The 24,421-nt window shown below is 47.4% G+C and overlaps 1 protein-coding gene across 9 annotated transcripts in view; it reads left to right on the top strand.

Moving 5' to 3' along the window:
- The window catches only part of nav2a (neuron navigator 2a), a 1,053,608-nt gene that overhangs the window by 705,481 nt on the left and 323,706 nt on the right, over positions 1 to 24,421 (top strand). For 7 of the 9 annotated variants that reach the window (XM_038808368.1, XM_038808365.1, XM_038808361.1 and 4 more), the window contains exons 6-7: positions 185 to 253; positions 1,698 to 1,846. In XM_038808368.1, coding sequence (XP_038664296.1) covers positions 185 to 253; positions 1,698 to 1,846 — 218 coding nt within the window. The remainder of the gene's footprint in view (positions 1 to 184; positions 254 to 1,697; positions 1,847 to 24,421) is intronic. The other 2 variants (XM_038808371.1, XM_038808364.1) reach the window with 1 other exon arrangement.

Genomic DNA, 24,421 nt, shown 5'->3' with positions numbered 1-24,421 from the left:
GAATTGTACATAGTTGTGCCTCACCGCCTCCGACGTCATGGGCCAAGCTTAGTGGAAACTAGAACTTTGGAGTGTTGAAGCTGCTATATTAAGATTCATGTTGCATGTTCTCTGCTGTTGCTGCACTCTCATGCTCTATCCTTTATTCATGATCATTTTTTCCCTTTCTTCTTCTCTGTCACAGTGTGTCATCCAGGTTATCATCCCAAAGCAAAAGCACAAGAAACGCGCCCACTCAAAGAAAGACCTCTAGGTCAGCTGGTGTTGTTTGTTTTTAGCCCGCTGATGGTTTTAACATTAGAGGCGGCCGATGGAACTGTACCTGCATGGCTAGGCAATTTCCAGAACATGCAAAGTTAGCAAGTTTATCTTAACAGCAGCACCACGGAGTCCTATTAACTGTTGGTATGCGTCCAGCTCTAACTTTTCCATTTAAGGAAGACTGCATCTTATTTTGTTGAAGTGCGGTCAAATATTTAATTCTCCCCCCCCTCCCATGCTGAATAGATTGATTCCCCGCTCATGACCCTCTGGTACCTGACCCAAGAAGTGACCTTTCCTTATTTGTTAACCCCAGTAGTGTTTGCCAGCCAGATATCACACTGTGCAGCCTCATAGCTGAAGCTGCGGCTGGGCTTGATCTGGCCCCCTTGCTGATGCTCAAACATCAGCCGCGCGTTTGATAAATTTCCTGATTGTGAAGCCAGGAAGTTGGTTAAGTTGCAGAACTATAAAAATGTACGTCCATTGTGGGGCTCACACTTATATTTACTGCTGACTTGTCTCAGCTGAGTTTGATGTTTGTCCAGCACACAGCCCATATTGGGAGCTGTGGATAGCAGTGAATAGCTGTTCCAACACCCTCTCCAAACCCTAGGCACAACAAAACTAGAAAAACAATCTGACCTTTTAATTCCTTAATTGATTAGCTGGATGTTGCAGGTCTCATTAATGCAGCAGAATAGCGAACGTAAACAATCCCAAAGCACCCTATTCAGTTTGAGTTTTCACTGGGGTCAAGTGGCTTGCTTTAAATTGAAAACATGAACCTTGCATGTCTGGTCACAGTTTGAACGCTTATTCTTTTGCATTGCAATTGGAGAGCAAGCTGAAGAATATCAAAGAGCAGGTGCTTTCCAATATTTCCTCGAGCATGCTTGAAAAGTTGGTGAGAGTATGAAATGAAAATGTTAGTGAGCGGTCCTTAACATGATATAAATTCAGGGCATTGAACACGTCCATTCGCTTGTGCCTCCGTTCACTGAGGTGCCTGAATGCCAAGGTGAAGGAGCTTCTTTCATTCTCTTTGATGGAATGAGGAAAGTGTGTATCAATCATGATATCCTTCCACATGTCTTAATTTGCTGTGTTTGTGAATTGAGTTATTAATTTGTCTGCCATCAATGTAAATGTTCAGAACCAGCTTTTCATTCATTAACTACACGCGTATTTTCTCAAATATTTCTTTTAATTACTTAAGGCAATTTTAAAAGCCTGCAGTTGATTTCAATCTCCCGCGATCTTGGCATTGTATTGATGTCAGTGCTGTGAAATTAGTCTCAATTCAAAACAGAACTCGTGCTGTGTGATTGGTTTAAGTGTTTTGTCGGTAACAGTTTTGTTTCTTGTCGTCTTGTCCTGTGACGGTGATTTTCAGTGCAGCCACTTATTTCCTATTTTTATTTGTTTGGCTTTAGGCTCCCGGCGCCCACTACGAGATTGTCAGCTGCCGGCAGCGAGACCAAGGCTCGAGTATCCACCAGTGCAAACAACAGGCGCAGTCAGAGCTTCAACAACTTCGATAAATCCAAATCCGCTCACAACGCAGCAGCAAATAATGAGAAAGGTACATATTTCAACACTTGCTCATTCATGTTGCAGATGTCAATTCGGTTCCACTTGATTTTGTCTTTCGATCAAGCCCCATGCCAGGACATGAGTGCATTAACCAGGCAGGTTCCTCAGGGCAGTTGTGAGGGAGTTTTGCTGTGTTTGAGGTGCAGTCTTTTAGAGGAATGACAATGAAATCTTATCTTCTTGCTCAGGCTGAATTATAAGTTGCTGCTTTAACATTCAAAGCAGGATAGAAAATTCCTGGTCACGGTGTGTCCCTCAACCAATGCCACTGAAACAGGTCACCTGGCCTTTATTTCATTTCCGAGTGGTGAAGCGCTGCTGCGTGCAAGTTGCCTTTTGCACATTTTTGTCATTCACAAGGTTGCACAGCACAGTGGTTAGCACTGTTGCTTCACAGTGCCGGGGTCCCAGGTTCGATTCCTGGCTTGGGTCACTGTCTGTGCGGAGTCTGCATGTTCTCGCCGTGTCTGCGTGGGTTTCCTCCAGGTGCTCGGCTTCCTCCCACATATCCCGAAAGACTTGCTTGTTAAGTGAATTGGACATTCTGACTTCTCCCTCTGTGTACCCGAACAGGCACCGTAATGTGGCAACTAGGGGCTTTTCACAGTAACTTCATTGCTGTGTTAATGTACGCCTACTTGTGACAATAAAGATTATTATTATTTATTGTGTCTCCTTCATTGCTAATGAAACAACTGTAATTCATAAAATGCTTTGAGATTCTCAGGGTTGCTATATAAATTGAAGGTGAAACTATGTTTTAAAGAGCTAGAAATCACTTTGGGAGGGTGTTTCAGGTTTTGCAACAACAAATTATGGAGCTAGAGGAAGGACCAAGGCTAGGAACGAAAGTCAGAAACAATGCATAATTGAAGCTGAGCTGAAAATTCAACTTAAGGCTTCTAATTTACAAGGCGTTTCTCAGGTTTGATAATCAGTTTCCGACGAGTTGGCTGATTTCAGCTCTGTCTTTGGTGTAGGTCAGATAATTGATCTCAGCAGCATGGGTTAGAAAGATTGCCCGGGAGTCTCGCAGAATGGGGCTCAGACCTCTTCGATCCTGAAAAAAATGCGTTTTATTATGAAAGGAAATATCTGCCGATTTCCATCCTTCCTGGACACAATCCAGTGACCTCTGATAGAAATGCACAAGGGGAAATCTGAGCACGAGGACAGGCTGGGCCTGGCTGGGCTTTCCCTGCTGTCAAAGTCATTGCCAAGACCCAGTGTCAATACTCAGACATGTGAAATAGAGAATTGGGCAAAGTTTCCAAGAATCCCTAGTACCTGTGGGAATGTACCTTATAATAATAATCTTTATCAGTATCACAAGTAGGCTTACATTAACTCTGCAGTGAAGTTACTGTGAAGATCCCCTCATCGCCACATTCCGGCGCCTGTTTGGGTACACGGAGGGAGAATTCAGAATGTTCAAATCACCAAACAAGCACATCTTTCGGGACTTGTGAGGGGAAACCGGAGCACCCGGAGGAAGCCCACGCAGACACGGGGAGAACGTGCAGACTCCGCACCGACACTGACCCAAGCCGGGAATCGAACCTGGGACCCTGGAGCTGTGAAGCAATAGTGCTAACCACTGTGCCACCTAAGGACGATCTTAAAGATTCCAGGAAAGGAGAAGGCATACTTGGCAAGGAAATAAAAATTTAGCAGCACTGCCTCGATAGAATATGTATGGAAGAGTGGAGAATAAAAAAATTATTCAATGCACATCGTTAGATCCTTTTTAAATGTTGGAATTTATTCCTTTGCTCTGAGTTTTTGGTTTACAAGAAATTAAATTAGTGATGCAACTCACTGGACAACAATGGGCAACAAATGCTGGCCTTACCAGGGGTGCTCACGTCACATGAAAGAATAAAAACTATTGAGTATGCTTTTGTGCAATGTGCTGCTTCATATCCGTGAACCTGCTGAAGTTCCCATCTCACTCCTGCCAGCAGAGGGACCTAGTGTGTGATAGAGAAAAAAAAAATGATATTTTACATGCATGATATAACTTATACAACTTTACTATTTTTAGTTATTTGTGAGTACAGCACTTGAGTATTGCTGAAAAAAGGTCACTCTGTCGAAACTTTTTTTGTCTTGCCCTTATGAAATGAAATGAAATGAAAATCGCTTATTGTCACGAGTAGGCTTCAATGAAGTTACTGTGAAAAGCCCCTAGTCGCCACATTCCGGCGCCTGTCCGGGGAGGCTGGTACGGGAATTCTTGTGATTATCAGGACAATCACAAGAATATACCAGTGTCAGGGGACACAACAACTTCGACACAAACTTCGACAAAATATCTTTTACTATTTTTCCTGCTTTCATCTCTTCTTTTCTGGTTGTCGTCACCATGTCTTTGCCGAGGAGCTGACAAAGATAGAATTATTTACAGTTTTAGCTGTTGTTCTTAAGTTTGAGGCTGAGCGATTAGCAGATCCAAGAAGTATATAGAAGTATTATGTTTATAGAAGTATAGAAGGCCATAGCACAAAAGGAGGCTGTTTGGCCTGTTGTGCCAATGTTGGCTCTTTGAATGAGCTGTCCAATTAGTCCCAATACCACCTCCTCCCCCCCCCCCCCCCCCCCCCCCCCCCACCTTCCTTCATAGCCCTGAAAAACCATTCCCTTCAAATAATTATCTGATTCCCATTTGAAAGTTATCAAATCTGCTTCCACCAACTCTTCAGGCAATGCCTGCACGTCTCACTGTGCTTATTAAAAAAAACTTCTCATTTCCCTCCTGGTCCTTCATTTCCCAATTACCTTAAGGTTATCACTGACCTTTCACTGGCGATGAGGCAGTTTGCTGCGAAAGTTTATAATGAAGAGAATCAGACAGGCCCGTCAGTCTATCTGAAAGCAAATTAATATAGGCGTTAATTTTGCAGTGTTGAATCAAAAGATTTTCTAATAGCGAAATGACAAAGTACAGTAACTGCATTTTAATGAAACCAGCTTCATAGACTACACCTCCCAATCTAAATTAGCCCAGGGCCGTAGAATCTGACGGGTGAGAAATACTCACAGGACACACGGTAAGAGACAAAGAAGGACTGAGGTTCACTACTATACTCCCACAGCCTCAGGGGGCACTCTCCCCGACCTGTACCAGGCCTGGGTTTTTATAATGTGGAGCCTTTTCTGTTAAGGGGGAGTTCATATTTGTTATAGGTTAATGGGAACCAGATGGTGCACACTCCTCTACTTCCCAGGGTGTCATAACACCCCGCCACCCCATAAGTCTGGAGAAATGTCCCTGTCCCCTGGCCGATCTGCAGGACCCTTTGTCCATTTTGTCCACGCCGGAATGTTGATGAGGTTGGCCCAGGAGGCGTATACCTGATCACTGAGTGACGCTTCCGCACCGGCTGTTGAGGCTGGACTGGCGGGGCTGGTGTCGGAGGAGGAGTGGGTATCGGCGTTGGTGTTAATGGCCACAGGTCTGTGTCTTCCTGCGGCTGAACATCCGAGTCAGGATCTGAGAAAATGGCGTCTGGCATCTCGGCCTCCTGGCCTTCGCCAATCGGAGGGGATGCCGGTTGTGGCAGATGTTGTGGCTGGGGATCTGCGGAATCTGGGTCCGGTGGTGGGCGCTGGCCGTATGACCGTACTGGTCTTGTTTGGTGTAGCACAATCTACGGGATCAACATGGCTTCATTGCCCAAGTTCCTAATGTAAATGGTGTCCCCAGGAATGAAACTGTGGAGTGACCTCCTTCCCAATATCCGGAATGACCAAGCTTAACCGTATCCGGAGACGTCGACCCATGAGTAGCTCAGCCGGTGCCACCCCCGAGGGTGCCTGCAGTGTGGTCACTAAACAAAAGGCAGACGCCCGCCTGCTCAAAATGGCGGAGAACCTCGGTCAGGTTTGCCAGATATTCTCGGTCAGATGTCACGGTGATGAAGACATTGTCCAGTAGACAGCCATGCTGGGTAATCCCCACAGGATGTTCTCCAGCACACGTTGGAAAATAGTGTATGCGGATGAGACACCAAACGGCAACCAGGTATATTCGCATAAACCCCTGAGGGTGTTCATGGTGACAAATCAACGGGAGTCTGGGTCCAGTATTGACCGTTTGCATGACTCAGACCCAGTTTTGTGAACGTGCGTCCTCCACTAAGCTTTGCATAGAGGTCCTCAATGCGGGGGTCCACGTATCTGCCCAAACGGAAACGTGGTTCACCGTCACCTTATAGTGCCAGCAGAAACGCGTGGGACAGTCAGATTTGATGGCTGGCATGAACGGGGTGGCCCAATTGGCGAATTGTAAGCACAGAGCATTCCTAAGTGTTTGAGCCGGTCTAATTCGGCATCGACTTTTGGCCGCAATGTGCTGGGGGTGGGGCAAGTGCGGAAAAATTAGGCTGTGTCTGCGGGTCTACTCTGATTTGGCCCACAGCCACTTTGATTGTCTCCAGTCTGTCTGCGAAGACCTCAGAGAATCTGGCCAGGCCCCCCGCGGGACCATAAGGGTTCATGTGGCATACCCTCTGCCCACCAAGTGTCAATTAGCGCAGCCGATCCTGGCCCAGCAACCTTGGTCCCCCTACATGGGCTACCACCATTGGTAGGTTAGCAGATTGGCGCTCAATGGCCAACGGCTCTCTGGTGTAGGTGGCCAACCTGGCCTTGGGTTTGTGGAGAGTCAATGTGTGGAGGCCAGTGCGGATGCCCTCAAATGTGTGGCGGTGGATCACGGACATAGCTGCTTCAGTAGCCAGCTCCATGTTGATGGGGTGCCCATTTACCAAAAGGGACACTTGAATTGGGGCAACTCAGGGTGCCGTAACAGCATGGAGTTGTTGGTAAGTGTCCTCCTTACAGTCGTCAATATAGTACGCCCTGTCACGAGGGAGGCAGAACCATCTGGAGGGGTGACAGATGGGCTAGTTGTCACATGGCTCACTCGGCCTTGAACCTGGATGTCTGTCTGAGTATCCCTGCTCCACGGAGTCGTCCCTACATTCCACGGTTGCTCTGCATCCGCCATCTTATGGGCGGGTACCCCACTGGCGGGTTTCCCATCCTCCATCCAGGACGGATCTTGGCGGCGTCTTCCGCATGCCCTAGTTTCAATACCTCCATCCCTTGCAGCTCTTGGACTCCCATCACCGCGCTCCCGCGGGAGTCGGCAATCTCGATTGCACGCTGCATATTCACCTGGGTTTCGGTCAGCAACTTCCCCTCTGCGTGGTGGCACCCCAGATCCCACAGACAAAGCTGTCGTGAAGAGATTCGCTCAGGGTAGGTCCGAATTCACAAGTCTCAACCAGCTTCCTTTCACGCGCCAAAAAGTCGCTGTTAGACTCATCTTGGGCTTGGGTGGCCGTGTGGAAGCGGAATCGGCGAACGATGAGTGGCAGGTTTGGATTTAAGTGGTTTTCTACCAAGACTATCAAAGCTGCAAAAGACCGGGCGGGAGTCAGGCACGTTCGAGTGTGTCAAGCTTTTGATAAGTGGACGTTGGCCCACCAACTACGTTAGTAGAGTTACGGTCTGCTGTTCATCTCCAATTATGGCATTGGTGTGAAAAAGAATTGCATACCCCCTACATGTTGAGCTCAATCTTCGTTACAGAAGGTGTAGAGGAGACATGAGAAAAAACTATTTTTTGCAGAGTGCTGTGGGTGTCTGGAATATGTTGCCCGAGGGGGTGGTGGAGGCAGAGACCCTGAACTCTTTTAAAATATACCTGAATCTGCACCTTAGGTGCTCTAAACTACAGGGCTATGGACTGGGCGCAGGAAGGTGGGATTAAAAGGCAGGCATCTCGACATCCTGGCCTTCGCCAATCGGAGGGGTTGCCGGTTGCGGCGGACATTGTGGCTGGGGGATCTGCGGACACCGGACAAGGACACACCGGTCCAGGGCACATTGTGAGAGAGAGAGAACACCACTCCTCCCAAGAGGAGACACATTTCAACCCAAAACAGTTCCTTGAAACAAGCCACCAGCTGCAAAGCCAGCATACGGCCACCTCTCCCCCACCCCCCTCCCCAACAGTAGTCCCCCCAGCGGTAGAAATGAACAGCACAGACCACTGGGAAAGGTGACACCGATGCCCTTCTCTAACGGTAGCCCCACATCGATGGAAAGGCGCCCAAACAAGCAGAGCAGGCCACTGGAAAAGGACACACCGTTACGGGGTATGGCGGAAGAAAAGAAAGACAAGACAGAATACTGAGAGACCACAAGAAACCCAACAAACAATTAAGTACAAGACAAAGCCGCCACGTTCAAGCCAGTGCACGCTCCCCCCACCACCACCCCCCAGCCCCAGCAACAGCCTCATGTCAGTGAAGAGATGCCCACAAGCTGCACAGTCCATCAGCAAAGGACAGACAGCGCACAGTTGAGGAGTGAAAGAAAACACTCCTCCCCCGCAGTAGCACTGGGAAGGACCCCTCAACCCCCAGTGCACGAAGGTGGGCCACAACTGGTGAGCACCCAGCCGCGAGGCACAAAAGAACCCAAAACACAATAAAAATACAATAATAACCGTACAATCCCCCAGCAATAAAACAAAACCAACATCTGTACAAGCAGTACACGTAGTCATTTAAGACAGCAGGGATAGGAGCCTGAAATTTGGCTCCCAAAGCAGGTATGTGAAGTCAGGCAGTCTACTGTGAGCAGGTCTGAGCACCACACCTTAGGAAAGATATTTTGGCTTTGGAGGGAACACAGAACATTCAGTGCTGAAGGAAGCCATTCGGCCCATCGAGTCTGCACCGAGCCACTGAAGCCCTCACTTCCACCCTATCCCGTAACCCAATAACCCCGCCTAACCTTTTTGGACACTAAGGGCAATTTATCACGGTCAATCCACCTAACCTGCACATCTTTGGACTGTGGGTGGAAACCAGAGCACCCGGACGAAACCCACGCAGACACGGGGAGAATGTGCAGACTCCGCACAGACAGTGACCCAGCAGGGAATCGAACCTGGGACCCTGGCGCTGTGCCACAGTGCTGCTGTGCTGCCGTGCTGCCCATGCTGGGAGTGCAAACGGTAGGTTTACACGAATGGTATCTCAGCCAAGTTATGAGGAGAGATTGTATAAATTATGCTGGTTTTCTCTAGAATTTAGAAGGATAAGATCAAAGACTTCAAAATATTAACAGGAAAAGACAGGGTAGTTGAAGATAAACTGCTTCCACTGGTTGGAGATTCGAGCTCGAGGGGGCTTAGTCGAATAATTGGAGCCAGATCATTCAGGAGCAATATTAGGAAGCACTTCTACACACAGGCTGGGAGAGTCTAGGAACTCTCTCCCACAGCAGCCAAAACAGTTGTTAATTTTAACTCGGGAGATAGATAATTTTTTTTGAAGCAAAGGTATTAAGGGATATAGGCCAAAGGCAGGTATATGGCGTTAGACCACATATCAATCATGATCTCGATGAATGGAAGTGCAGGCTCAAGGGGCTGAATGGCCCACTCCTGTTCCTCTGTCCCTATTCATGATTTTCTTGAAAAACAGAAGGGAAGTGGCAGGATTATAGCTAAGACAATTTTACACTCTGTACATCTACAGAGGGGCGGCACAGTGGTTAGCACTCACAGCGCCAGGGACCCAGGTTCAATTCCAACCTCGGGTCACTGTCTGTGTGGAGTTTGTACATTCTCCTCGTGTCTACGTGGGTTTCCTCCAGATGCCCCGGTTTCCTCCCACAGTCCAAAGATGTGCAGGTTAGGTGGAGTAGCCATGCTAAATTGCCCTTAGTGTCCAAAATTGGATTATGGGATTACAGGGATAGGGTGGGGGAGTGGGTACTCTTTCAGAGGGCCAGTGTAGATCTGATGGGCCAAATGGCCTTCTTTTGCACTTCAAGGATTCTATATAGTCTCTATGATTGATGCTATAACTGCCATTATTAACAGATTAATAAGTGAAAGTACCAAAATGGTGGGACCTTACATTGCAGGCTTGGGGTTGTAGGATATTTAATTAATTTAGCAACAATGAGAATTTTTAAAAAATGGGCTTTGCTTTGATACTGGGTGCGATCTAATTGCCACTATGCACCTGAAACTCAGATCGCCCCGGTGCAGTGTGGCCGTTAACGTGACCATGTGAGCTGTTGAGATGTTAAACCTTTTTGTTAATCTGCTAATGAAAGCGAAACCGCTTGCTTCACTTTGTTCTGCAGAGTCCGGAGATACCTGAGACTTTGAGATTTATCCCCTTCGCCTCGGAGACCTCGGGCGAGTGCCATTCAGCACAAACTCCACAAACGGCAGATGGAACGGCACTCGTGAAGGTCTCCCAGGGTATCAGAGACCTCCCCCAGCTGCATTCCCTTTGGGAAGAGTGGGTGCCCTGGCATTGCTAGTGCCACCCGGACACCCTGGCAGTGCCATCTTGGCACTTTAGCAGTGCCAGCCTGGCAGCCTGACAGTGCCACCTGGGGGCCAGTCTGGCACTGCCAGGTTGGGACTGCCAAGGTGGCAAGCTGGCATTTCTTGTGCGCACACGATTGGGCCGCTGGTACCCTGCATTGGGGGGGGGAGGGAACCCACCCCCACCCGCCCCCGTTCGTAGTGTGTTCCGGCTGGGGTGGGGGTCAGTTCAGGGCCCTTGGAGATCGGGACGCCCTTTAAAAAGGGAGTCTCGATCTCTCAGTACACTGGGGAGTTCTGGTGAGCGGAGCTCCTCTGTGTACGAAACGGGGTTATATGTAGCCTCAAGTGCACGTTCCTCGCTGAGGCCTCTTATACCACGCAAGTCGTGTAGTATAGCCATGTGTTTCTCGGCGCTGCGAACACCAGGAAACACGCGGATAAACGCGCTCGCTGTGGGACTTTGTTACCACTTAGTTGAATCACCCCCCACTAAGTTTGCCGATCATAGATGAGTCCAAGGCAAGTGGATAGGAAAAATTAATTTTAATTACAAAGTAATAAAGTGTACAATACTCTTCAGATCCCAGTCGGGTCAGAGGTTCAGTTCCAGACCTGGCTGACTTTTATATTTCAGGTTGTGGTGTTGGCTTGTCAACGGGATTTTCCGGCACTGTCACTCCACGCCACCCGGAAACCCGCGGGTAGGGTGCGCGTTGCCAGGGGGAAAAGGGAATCCCAACGGCCGCAGCATTCCGACCCCCATCTCTAATCATTGGCTGCATTTTAATTGTTTTAAAGAATCCAATTTTATCTTTGTTCCTTTACTTCGAAGCAATGTTTTTTCAACTAGATACTTCTTATCCTTTGCATTTATAATTCCAAATGTCAAAGGTGCAATTTGGTTAAGAAACGACCCCCCATATAACTGGATATTCTCGTTCCATTTAAAACGCATGTACCTTTGGTATAACAGGAATTTAAATCTGTTAAACGATCATGTCCTAAAGTATGGCTTCACCCTGTATCTTCCTTTCCGGCGATCACTCGCTAACGAGTATGATTGTCCACCGAAGAGATTCCGTGTTACTGATCGTGGGTTCAGTGGGTTCTTGCCCGGCTGATGAGCCCGATCCTCGAGCTCTGACCACAGGTAGATGAGCTTGCTGGATGCAGTTTTCCAGCCAAGTTAGGGGTGGAACAGACTATTTTGGGGGCATCTTTTCAAGTCCTTTCGGATCTGAAGAAAGCTGTTCAGTTGTGAAGAAAGATGCCGAGACACACTCCAGTTCCTACTGCAAGACGACTGAATCAGTCTCCGCTGCCTTTCTTGCCGATGCGAAGCAAGGGACTTCCAGATCTCATGTCACCTCTTACTGAGAGCTGTGAGGCATGTTTGTATTGGGGGGGGGGGGGGGACTCCCTCCACGTAGATGCCTGAAGTGGGACATGTTTTAACATGGGTATGCCATTGAACACCTGTAGATAAATGATCCATGACAGAGAGTCCAATTCTACCGGCAAGGGAATCTCGACAACTGGGGGCCTCCTTACTGCTGCAACCTTCATCCACCATCACACACGTTGATACCATATGAGTATCTTCCATCAGATCTGCTGTTCAGGATTTGTTTTGAATTACTCATTGTTGGCACGATGGCACAGTGGTTAGCACTGCTGCCTCACAGCTCCAGGGACCGGGTTTAATTCTGTCCTCGTGTAACTGTGTGGAGTTTGTACCTTCTCCCCGTGTGTGCGTGGGTTTCCTCCGGGTGCTCTGGTTTCCTCCCACAGTCCAAAGATGTGCAGGTTAGGTGGATTGGCTGTGCTAAATTGCCACTTAGTGTCCAAAAGGTTCGGTGGGGTGACTGCTTTACAGGGATAGGGTGGAGGCGTGGGCTTAAGTGGGGTGCTTTTTCCAAGGGCTGGTGCATACTCGATGGGCCAAATGGCCTCCTTCTGCGCTGTAAATTCTATGATTCCTCCCCTCCCACTCTACCGTCATGGGTTCCCTGCCAGGACTCCCGCCAGCATTGCTCTCGGGATCAACGGAACGTTCAAGCCTCTCTGCCAAGGCAAGCTGGCAATCTAAGGAAAGGTGTATATTGAACCTTACATCAGAACTGAAAATAACCAGCTTTTCAAGCCAGATAGATGGGCACTGATTGGAGGTGGCCGAAGGGATTGCTGAGTGCCGCCGTATGCCAACAACGCCAGCCCACGCCCACGCACTCCATTTCTAAAATGGAACAAAATAAAGCTCTAAATATATATTGCAGACTTCACTAAAACAATCTCTCATTCTTGAAAGCCCATTCAGTATATTTAAACCTCCGCATGTATTTGATCCCTTATAAATCCTGGCCAAAGTCTTGGAATTCCATCCCTACCAGGACTGTGGGTGTTCCTCCACCACATGGATGTTAGCAGTTCAAGGAACCAGCTCACCACCACATTTCTAGGGCAGTTAGGGATGGGCTATAAATGTTGGCCTAGCCAGTGAGGCCCACATCTAGTGAATGAATTAAAAAAACACATTTTTCTATTCATAACCTCACATCAAAGGCAGCTAACCTCTTTGAGCTGCAAACCAAGCTGTGAACTTACAGCCCCCACTGTGTTAATGATAGGTTGTGGAAAGCAGTCGAGCATTAATAATGCTATAATGATAACACTTGGCACCATGTCAACAAACCACTATTGAAACTGCCAGAACAGATTTTATTTTCAACTTTGACAGACATGAGCAGGCAGTTCAAAAGAACATGTTTTAGAGATGGCCAGTTAAATAACTTGACAGCTTGACAGTCTGCAGACCTTATCCACCTTTCATGACCATTTATGACTTCTCTAAAGACTTGTGACTTCCGCACTGCAGGATCAGGCCCTTGCTGCAGTGAAATCTGGTCTATTTGAACTCAGCATTGAGATGGCCCTTCTGGGTTCAGGCTTCCCACATGCACAAGTCACATCTCCCCTCCTCCACCCCCCTCCACCCCCAGTGAAAATAGTTTCTGCTGGATAAGGGGGCAGGACTCCTAGATCTGGAGTCCATCCACCATTTTAGTCTTCATGAACCTGTGCCTCAGCTCAACATTTCATCCAAAAGATGGCACCTCCACATGTGCAGCACTCCCCCAGTGCTGCATGGGAGATTTTAATGCTCAGGTCCCTGGAATGGAACATCAAGTGTCCTGAGTCAACCTTTGGGGAGAAAGCTGAAAAGGTTCATGAAAATACAGAGAAAAATGTTTATGTTTTCCTCAAATTATTCACTTACAATAAAACTAAAGTCATAAATAGGTATCTATAACAGACATTGAGTGAATTAGCCTTAGTAGACTATCATGCACGTGATAGATCATATAGATCATGTAGCATAGAGATCATAGAGCTAATTGGAGAAGGTTTTCCAGCTAACTGGATAATGACTACTGTGATCCGAGACTGTTGGGAATCCTTTGTGAGAATCAAATAATGGGTGTTGGCTTTTTTGTGATTGACATTACAACCATGTTGTCTTGACGCGATAAGGCCGCACGCAGAATATGGCAGGGTTTGTTCAACAGGCCAACGCAAGAAATCATGAGCAGGTTTTTCCTCCCTTATTTCATGAACTTCAGAGTCCAACTGTAACCTCTTCACTGCCATCCAAACTGTGTCAAGGATCAAATCTGGTGTGAGATACTACACAACACACATATACACGGAGCCACCTAGGACTCTTAAAGTTTATAATGATGCTTCTTCCCTATTTTCTTCTATATGGAATTACGGCTGAGGGCCAGCACAGTGGGTAACACTATTGCTTCACAGTGCCAGGGTCCCAGGTTCGATTCTCGGCTAGGGTCACTGTCTGTGTGGAGATTGCACGTTCTCCCCGTGAGTGCGTGCGTTTCCTCCGGGTGCTCCGGTTTCCTCCTGCTAATCCCGAAAGACGTGCTGTTCGGTAATTTGGACATTCTGAATTCTCCCTCCCTGAGACCGGAGTGTGGTGACTAGGGGATTTTCACAGTAACATCATTGCAGTGTTAATGTAAGGCTACTTGTGACAATAAAGATTATTATTACTATTATATTTTGGAATATTTAGCCTTTGTTAGCTCCTCAACTAGACAAATTAGCTTTCATTCCATTTTCCTATTTTTTCCTCAACTATTTTTCCATTAATTAGTTCATATTGAATTCTCCCCAGCGCTGTTATCATTATCTGCCTCGATTGCCATGCGCAGAAAGCATTCTGTGTACTAGTAACCCTCTATATGATAAATCTTCTAATTTATCCCTTTGTTCTTGTCGGAATAATTGAGTCCTATATGTTACCTGTTCATTAATCAGTGAAAACAATTTGTTGCTATTTACTATTCCCAAGTCTCCATTGGACCCACTTAATCTTCTCTGTTCGAGTCGAAAAAAGTGACCTTTTTTCATAGCCTCGTTTTTATGTGCGTGCATATCATTATCTTTGGATGAGCCCTTATTTGCTACATGATCATTGCATAAAGCTGCTTAGCAGTGTGTCTGAGCGAACTGATACAAGGCTGGAAACAAATGAAAGATGCTGGGCTGGATTCTCCGATTCTCAGGCTATGTCCCCACGCCGGCGTGGGAACGGTGGCGTTTTACACCCGAACAAATGGTGTAAAACGGCCACCGATCCTCCGTTTGGCTGGAAGCTAGCATGTCGGCAGCCTAGAGCATCTGGCTCTAGCTGCTGATATGGCCGAAGAATTGCCGGGTCCGTGGCTGCGCATGCGCACGGCGGCGGCCTGCAGAGGCAGTGTCGTGCTACGTGGCGTCGGCCGCTCGTGTACCTTCCCCCCATTTTGGCCGGCTCGTGCGGCCTGGACCACCCCCCCACTGTGCCCCCAGCCCCTGATAAAGTCCCCCCAGCCTGTGGATCCCCCCCCCCCCCCCCGATTGTGGCGGCGCCGGACTGAGTCCACAACCGCCACACCGATTTCCCGACAGGATGGGACCACCCGCGACCGACGCCATCGGGAACTCGGCCGGCCAGGGGTGGAGCATGGGGGGGGGGGGGGGGGGGGGGGGCTTCAGGCAATGTCCTGAGGCCGTCGATACGTTGTGCTTTGGAGGGGGCAGAGCATCGCGAAAACGGCACCGCCCCCGATTCGATCGGGAACTGTGATTCTCCGGTCGATTGCCGAATGCGAGTTGGGCGTCGGCGACCAGAGAATACACCACGTTTTCTTTTTGAAAGTAACATTCTCTGAAAGTGTTACAAATTACTTTTGTATTAGTTGCATATGGCATTCCATTTGACATTTGCCTGCATTTATTTATGATCTTCTTTGAATAGTGAATGAATCACCAACAGAAATGAAATATCTTCGACATAATTTAGCATGTGCCTGTAATGGACAAAAACCAACAGCTTGTAACTCCCTTTGTGCTGACACTGAGTGTGGCATTTCTCAACATCTCAAAGCTGTAAGGGAGCCAACTGTCAAACAGTTATGATAAAGTGGGATCTCTAAGGTCATTCGATGTCGATCTGATACTTCTCAGACAATGAGCCTTATTCCTCAAAGGGCGAGGACAGTGCGTTCTTCACCAATGCTTACTTCTGTGCTGTCATTTTCTAAAATTATCTCTGGATTCGGTTTAAATAAACTGAGGCAAGTAAGGAAAGTTAATGTTTCAACATTTGAAATGATAAAGAAAGATACACAGGAGCAACTGTGGAATTCTGCGAATGTTGCAAATCTGAAATGAAAAAGAGAAAATGCTGCATGAGCAATCATCGGTCAGACAGCACCAGTGGGCAGGGAAAGAGAGTTAAAGGCCGAAACCTAATCTACTCCCCAGAGGAAGATTTGGAGATGGAGTTTTGGGGAGGGTGGCCCCATGATCGGACGGAAAGGTGTGGGTTAGAGATTCTGTTGCCTTCCCGCCTTCCTTCGATTTAGTCCACGGTGGGAAGCACGGGGTGGATTTCTCAGCAGCATAAGGGTCTCATCCCATTGGTGAGTGGGTGGACACGCCTCACGTGCCGACCACTGGGAAGATCTTCTTGGGTAGGCCAGGGACCCGTTAAGGGTGCAGGGTGGTGATTCCTTACTTGTTGTTCACTCTGTGCCTAATGGAGGTACCTGCCGCAGGAGCGGAGGAACAGCGAGGGCCCCCTTTCTGCCCTTTAAATCCACTCCTCCGGACGGGGCTCCCCACCTGTCCACGGCTGAACCCAGCCCCCCTCATCATTCTCCTGGGGCGCCAGTATTGATCCCGAGTGTAGGCCATGATGCAGTAACGGCAGTGGCTACTGTTCTTAGTCTCCGATTTCTGGGGAAATATCCCACCCAGGAGCAAGGAAGCCTGATCACGACTAGGTCGGGATTAAATCACATCAGCCTGGGGTTTGGGAATAGCCACTGCCATGATGGATAAAGATTTTCCAACTACCATTAAACTTTATCCAGATGTTTCAGGCCAATGAAGTGAAAGGTGAAAAGAAACACAGATGTTATTTGTGGTATTTTTAAAAAAAAATCTTATTATTGGCATTTCTCATATTTATAAACAGTTGTATATAATCATTACATTTATTTTGCCCGGGATAATTTACTTTATTGTACAGAGAGGTTTATTTTGTCCTTCATTTAACTGACCTTATGTGTACATTTTGCTGCCCTCTGGATCGGTCGATAGTTCCCCCCCTTCCCCGTTGTCCCCTGCCCTTCACCCCCATCTTTTATTTTCCAGGAAAGTGGGGTCCCCCGGGTTGCGCAGTCCTTTGGTTCCTCATCTACCTTGTTTTTTTATTCTTAGCTTACTCCTCGTTGCTGGCCTCGAACAGGTTTTGGAACAGGCTGACAAACCGCCCCCAAGTATCCAGGAAGCCTTCCTCTGACCCTCGGATGGTGTACTTAATCTTCTCCACATGGAGAAATTCCGAGAGGTCAGCGAGCCAGTCTGCAGCCTTGGGTGGTGCTGCCGATCGCCAGCCGAGCAGGATTCTCCGGCGTGCGATTAGGGAAGCGAAAGCAAGGGCGTTGGCCTCCTTCCCCATGTGTAGCTCTGGCTGCTCCGACTGCCCGAAGATTGCCACTATTGGGCATAGCTTCACCCTCACCCCCACAACTTGGGACATTGCCTCAGAGAAGGCTGTCCAGAACCCAGCAAGCTTGGGGCAAACCCAAAACATGTGGGTGTGGTTGGCCAGGCCCCTCTGACACCGCTTACATTTGTCCTCCATCTCCGGGAAGAACCTGTTCATTCGGGTTCTGGTCAGGTGCGCTCTGCGCACCACTTTGAGCTGCATTAGGTTTAGCCTTGCGCAGGAGGAGGTGGAGTTAACCCTGCTCAATGCTTCACTCCAGATTCCCCATCCGATCTCAGTCCTCAGTGCGTCCTCCCATTATTTCTGGTATTTATTTCGGACTTTGGTTGGAGCTTTCCCATTGTTTTGACGGACGTGTTTCTATAAGACAATAGGATGGTGCAGATAGGCTGTCTTCTTACCCTTCCTGGCCTAGGCCACTGACCCAGGTTGAATCAGATGGTTTGCAATCAGGGCTTACTATTTAACCTGTGTTGTGCTTCCTTTTTCCTCTCCATCAGAATGTCTGCCTACTTTGACTTCCAAAACATTTCTGGCCTGTGGCCTATCTCAGCCAATCTGCTGCTGTCACATTGATCCATATAGTTGTACCCTCTAGATTTGACGATTCCATTGCTCTGCTGGCTGGTCGCCCTACCTCCACGTTAGATAAACTCCATCTCAAATGTAAAATGCCCATCCTCATGTTTAAGCTGCTTCATGGCTTTGTCCCACCCTATCTTTATAACCGTCTCCAGCTTCATAAGTTGGCTATCCCCCCTAAACTCATCATTCCGTGGATTTTGGTCCGCCTTCATTCCGCCAGCCACCGAGGCGCCATGCTCCGGAATTTCCTCCTGCTCTTTCCCCCACCTTCTTCTCCTTTAATCTTCCAGGAAACTTATCTTTTTGGCCAAGCTCGTGGCCTCCTCTAAAACTATCTCCTTTGGTTTGGTATTTATGATTCCCGGGCGGCACGGTGGCGCAATGGTTAGCTCTGCTGCCTCTCACGGCTGAGGACCTGAGTTCGATTCCAGCCCCGGGTCGCTGTCCGTGTGGGGTTTCACATTCTCCCCGTGTCTGCCTGGGTCTCACCCCCACAACCCAAAAAGATGTGCAGGCTAGATGGATTGGCCACACTAAATTGGTCCTTAATTGGAAAAAAAATTGGGTACTCTAAATTTATTGAAAATTAAAAAAAAAATAATGATTCTATCTCTGTGAATTACTTTGAGACATTTTGCTGATTTATTGTGCTGTATAATGTAATGATGGTCCCCAGAAAAGGCCCCCAAATTTGTTCCCCTCCATTTCCTCTTTGGAAACTGACTCGGCATGAGCACCAATCGGTTAAAATGGGATATCCCCAACTTGTTATGCCCCCAGGTGAGGAGGGATGAACTGGCTCCCATTCTTTATTCAACTCCCTCGGTTGGTCACAACATAGTTATTTCAAAACGGATCCCTTCTCTTATGGATTCCTTTTCCCAGTCCCAATGTATTTATGTTTTAAAAGGAACCAATTTAACCAGGCTCTCTTCAACAAGACGGTGAGTTTATTAGCGACTGAATGTAGGAAAATAATTCTCTAAACACACACACGCATAGTCACACAGATTAGAAATGAGAAGTGAGTCCAAAACTAAGTTTAAAGAAATATACAAATCAGTATTTGACTTGCCTATGAATTATAAACAGTGAAATGTTATGGCCGTTTGAGATTTGTCATTCCAGTATTGCTGGCCTCAGCAGTTGAATAGTTGGTTTCCCAAATCCAGGGTTCTGCAGTTTAGCTGATAGGATTTTAAGAATTCATTTTTTGCAGGATGTGGGCGTTGCTGGCTCGGCCAACATTTGTTGCCCTATCTCGAATTGCCTGTGAGAAGGTGGTGGTGAGCTGCCTTCTTGAACCGTTGCAGTCCATGTGCTATTAGGGAGGAGGTTCCAGGATTTTAGCCCAGCAACAGTGAAGGAACAGCGATATATTTCCAAGTCAGGCTGGTGAGTGACTTGGAGGGGAACCTCCAGGTGGTGGGGTTCCCATGGATCTGCTTCCTTTTCAGTTGTGGCTTTACTGATTTGGCTTGTTTCCAGTAATCAGAGAGAGGGTGAGACTGATAACTGCAACCTTTACATGTGTGAAAGCTGCTGTCTTTCCTTGCCTCTGTGGCACACACTCTGGCACACCCAGCTGATGGAGTTTGCAGGTAGCTTTTTATCTCAGTCCCTGCTGTATTCCTGGACGAGGAGAACCCACAACAGGTCCTGGACATTATTTACAGGGTATGATTCCTGCTGAGATGATAATCAGCTTCTATTATCTCCACAGGAGATTACAACCAATTGCTTCATCCCTTTGATATGTCCCTGACTGGGGAAAAGGGGTTTGATAATCCATTGTCTCCCATGACTTAATAGCACCTACACAGGAACCTCTCATGCAGTCACTGAATTTCCATTCTCAGAATTTACACCCTCAAGCCATTATTGGTTTGTGTGTCATTTTTAAAAATCAGTATGTCCTTAAGTACTTCATGGCTTTTCTCCATCATCGCAACACTAATTCCAGACAAATACATTCTGAAAGTCAGACCCTTTGTTATATTTCCCAGCTCAAACCCAATGGCTGGAATTCTCCAGCCGTTGCGATTCTCTGTTCCCCCTGGCAGTGCCCTCCTGCACCTTGGTTTCCCGGTGGTATGGGGTGGCTTCAATGGGAAATCCCATTGACAAGCAGCAGGAGTAGAGAATCCCGCTGCCCGCGAACATAGGAGGCCCAAAACCAGTTTCACGCCGGCGTGAATTTCCTGCCCAATCTTGCTTTGGTGCCCGACCTGGTGGATTGGGAAACCCACAGGAGACCGGTGTGAAACTGATTTGCATCCAGCCATTGGGATGAAGGAGGCACAGTGGTCACTCCACCGGTGTGAGTGCACTGAAGTGGGGCTGTGAGGTAGGTCATGCCATTGTCGCTGGCCCTCGGACCCTGACATTTGCCAGTCTGTGTACATTGTGCAACCATTGGTGAGATGTACCCCGGCCGAGTGAATAAGGTCGTTCACCCTTTTAGGGCACAAGGTTACTGGCCTTTTCACCCCGTGGGCACTGCTGGCATCGACCAGCTTCACCCATCATGGGTTTGCGTGTCTATTGGGCTGCCTCCTCCTATCTGCTGGGTAGTGGACGTTCCTCCTGACGTCAACATGTTCAAGGGCGGTGCAGGGAGGCATCACTGAACTTAGGGGCTTAACCCTGACCTCCCCTTCCTTGGCAAACGGTGCTGACAATAGGGATTCCAGGTGCCTTTTAAATAATATTAATGATAATCGCTTATTGTCACGCGTAGGCTTCAATGAAGTTACTGTGAAAAGCCCCTAGTCACCACATTCCACCGCCTGTTTGGGGAGACTGGTACGGGAATTGAACCCACGCTGCTGGCATTACAAGCCAGCTGTTTAGTCCACTGTGCTAAATATGGTACTCAGTTATGATGGCGGATTACATGCCATCAGGCCTGCCCCGCCACGGAATGCAGTGCAAACACCCAGTTGCATAGTTAATGAGGTCGGGGCCGGTGATTTAACATGTTTTCCCACCAGCCTCCGCAGTGGGAAACACCAGGCTCCCGTCCCCCCCACGGCACTCAGTCCCAAGGTGGGAGAATTCGCCCTCTTTCTTTCTCCTTTATATACTTTCTATTAGCGGATCCTTAATTTGACCTTAAAATTATAACAAAATACAAGACGATGATAGGAATTTTAGTTATGGCCAACTAGTTACCGATAAGATTGAAGTTGCGCGTGGTTAGAGCATTTTATTTTTAATTAGAATTTTTAACAGGTGAAATATTTTTCGATTAACTTCAAAATCAGAGGATTAGGATTTACCTGCTTGAGAATGGTCTTTCTTGTCCATTGCTGCTCTTATTTTTCATTTGAGTGGAGTATAATTTTTTAATAACGTTAGGAGAATGGTGAATGCTGTTGACACTGATACTGTCCACTGTCGTGGAGCTTTCAGCACCATCACAGCTCCTGTTGCTAATCTAGTATTGTAGCACGGAAATGCTTATGGAAGCAAAATACAGCGCTGTGACACACCACCCAAAACCTTCTCTCTGTTCAGCCATGCGCAGAGATTTTTAATTAAGCATCTCTTGCTTCTGTGAAAGAATGATGGATGGAAGGGTATCCATGAAGAACAGCTGGGACCTTGATGCTGCGATTGGTTGTCAACAGACTTGTTGTAAAGTTAATGTTGGCCTTTCACACCAAGGGTAGTCATTCAGTGCACCTCAAGCATTTAAATAGGTGACGAGTTGTAGGAAACAAAATGCTTATTGAGCTGCCAAACTGGTGCTATCACTGTTTGATTTGGGTTTCAATTAGCCCGACTACCAGCGAAATAAATGTTCCTTCTGTCTGTTGACTGCAGGAATCCGGCGTAAAATGAGTTAGCATCGTCTCGGCAGTCTTCCTACTTTGAAATGAGTTTTCATGACCTCACCCCGGTTTCCTTTATGAAATTTGTTCTCCAAACCCAGTTCCTTGAGGACTTAGTTGACGGTTCGAATCAGCTCCTGATTTGCCATTGATTAGTACTAAACCTACAGCTTCTTTCTATTGCTATTAAATGGCTAGTGTGGTTTAATGGAAAAGATCACACTGGCACAGTCTCAGGGTCTCCTCTGAAGGAGGGGCAAAGGAAAGGGAACTTATTTGTGAAACCATGTCTAACTTTACTTGGGAGTACGTGGTGCTGATGAGAAATTAACAAAATGATGAGTAACAAAATGCTGATGAGTCACTAACAAAATATTTAAGCAATTCCAATCCTGGAAGTAATACTTGTGCTAAATAGGTAAGTACACAGAGACCTGTCTTTAATGCTTACCCCTTTTGATCTGAAGCTGAGGGAGAGGATCCATTAGTGTTAATTTGTTTCGTACCCAGCTTTTTTACAGAAACCCAAGAGAATTAAATGAGTTAACATGTTGTGGAATGTTTTCTCATGTCCTGATGTTACCATTTCCCTTGCCAATTTCCTCCCATAAAATTATGAGACCTAATGCGCAAGGATCACATTTGGCTTGCTGCCTCATTGTGGGATCTCTGCTAAGCATTCCAACACTAATCCCATTGCTCAACTCTTACTATACAGCCGTGAATCTCTTCTGTTTCAAAGCCTTAAAAGATTAATTAGCAGCTGTCTAAACCACTCCCCGTGGCAAAGCATTCCATGCTCGAACAACTCTGTGCAAGTCATTTTTAACATTGATTTACGGGCTGTGGGCATCATCAATAAGGCCTGCATTTGTTGTTCCTATAGATTAGGTGGATTGACCATGGTCAAATTGCACCTTAATGTCCAAAGATGTGCTGGTTAGGTGGGGTTACGGGGTTATGGGGATCGGGTGGGGGAATGAGCCAAGGTAGGGTTCTCATACAGAGAGTCAGGGCAGACTTGATGGGCCAAACGGCCTCCTTTTTTACTGTGAGGAATTCATTTTTTAAATTTAAAGTACCCAATTATTTTTTTTCAATTAAGGGACTTTTTTTTTTAGTGTGGCCAATCCATCTAACCTGCACATCTTTGGGTTGTTGGTGTGAAACCCACGCAGACACGGGGAGAATGTGCGAACTCCACACGGACAGAGACCCTGGGCCGGGATCAAATCTGGGTCCTCAGCGCTGTAGTATTGTAGAGATTCTATGGAAGGCCATATAATGGACCTTGAAAGCACATTGCTGTAGATCTGGTTTCACATATGGGCTAGTCTAAGTAAAGACAGCTAAGTAAAGTAAAGACAGATTTTCTCCCTGAAGGCCCTGAATGAATGTCAATCAAGTAGTTTGATGCCAGATTTATTGAATTAAAAAATTTTTTTTTTTAGAGTACCCATATTATCTTTTTTTTCCAATTAAGGGGCAATTTAACTTGGCCAATTCACCTACCCTGCACATCTTTGTGTTGTAGGGGTGAGAGCCACGCAGATGGGAGAATGTGCAAACTCCACACAGACAGTGACCCGGTGCCGAGATTGAACCGGGACCTCAGCGCTGTCGGCAGCAGTGCTAACCACTGCGCCACCGTGCTGCCCTCAGATTTACTGAACTCATGGAATTCACAGCCACCAGCTGTGATGGTAGGATTTGAATTCGGACCTCCAGATCATTAATCCAGGCTCAGGATTATTAGTCCAGTAACCAGCACAACCACAATGCTACCATGTCCTTATTTCCTGTTGCCAATTACTACCTTCATGTCAGCTACTTAGCTCATACAACTTACAATTTCCAATGTAATATGGTGGCACTATGGTGCTGCATGAAGGTCAGAAAGCAAGGTTTGTTTATTCCATCGGTATCAAGGCTGTATAAACTCTCAAGGGAAAGCTTAACTTCAAGAAACATAATATTTTCATAGAATAGTCACAGCCAACGCTCTCTGCCCTCTTCGTGGGCTTGGCTCCTCAGCACAGTGACTCACCAGTGTTGAACTGTTGCTCCAGCTCCTGGCTACAGTCCTGCTCTCCTCTGTCTCCAAGATGCTTCAGAGGCTAAAGAGGCTCTGACTAGGTCTCCAATCCCTCTTATCAGCTCTTTAGCCACCCTCAAGGGCTTCATGCTGCCCTATTCATTGCCTTGGCTCCTGCCGTCCTGTCGTGCACAATTCCTAGACATGTCCTCGCTCCACTCTCCGTTGCCTCCTGACATTTGGCTCTGCCCCTCAGCTTGCCAAAGGCTCCCTGCTGGAAAGGGCTCACAGGGACGGCGCGTTCTCCTGCTTTCCTCCACCATCACCACCATCATTGACATGAGGAGAGAATTCTTCTCTCAGAGGGGTACGAGACTTTGGCACTCTCTTCCCTGGACACCAACGCGGGCTGAACCATTCAATATATTTAAGACTGACTTAGACACGGTAACACAGTGGTTAGCACTGTTGCTTCACAGCGCCAGGGTCCCAGGTTCGATTCCCAGCTTGGGTCACTGTCTGTGCGGAGCCTGCATGTTCTCCCTGTGTCTGTGTGGGTTTCCTCCGGGTGCTCCGGTTTCCTCCCACAAGTCCCAAAAGACGTGCTGTTGGGTAATTTGGACATTCTGAATTCTCCCTCTCTGTACCCGAACAGGTGCCGG

Source organism: Scyliorhinus canicula, chromosome 9, assembly GCF_902713615.1.
Source record: "Scyliorhinus canicula chromosome 9, sScyCan1.1, whole genome shotgun sequence".
In the NCBI taxonomy this organism is placed as follows: Eukaryota; Metazoa; Chordata; class Chondrichthyes; order Carcharhiniformes; family Scyliorhinidae; genus Scyliorhinus; species Scyliorhinus canicula.
Note: the sequence above shows the minus strand (reverse complement) of the source record. Positions and strands in the feature narration are given on the sequence as shown.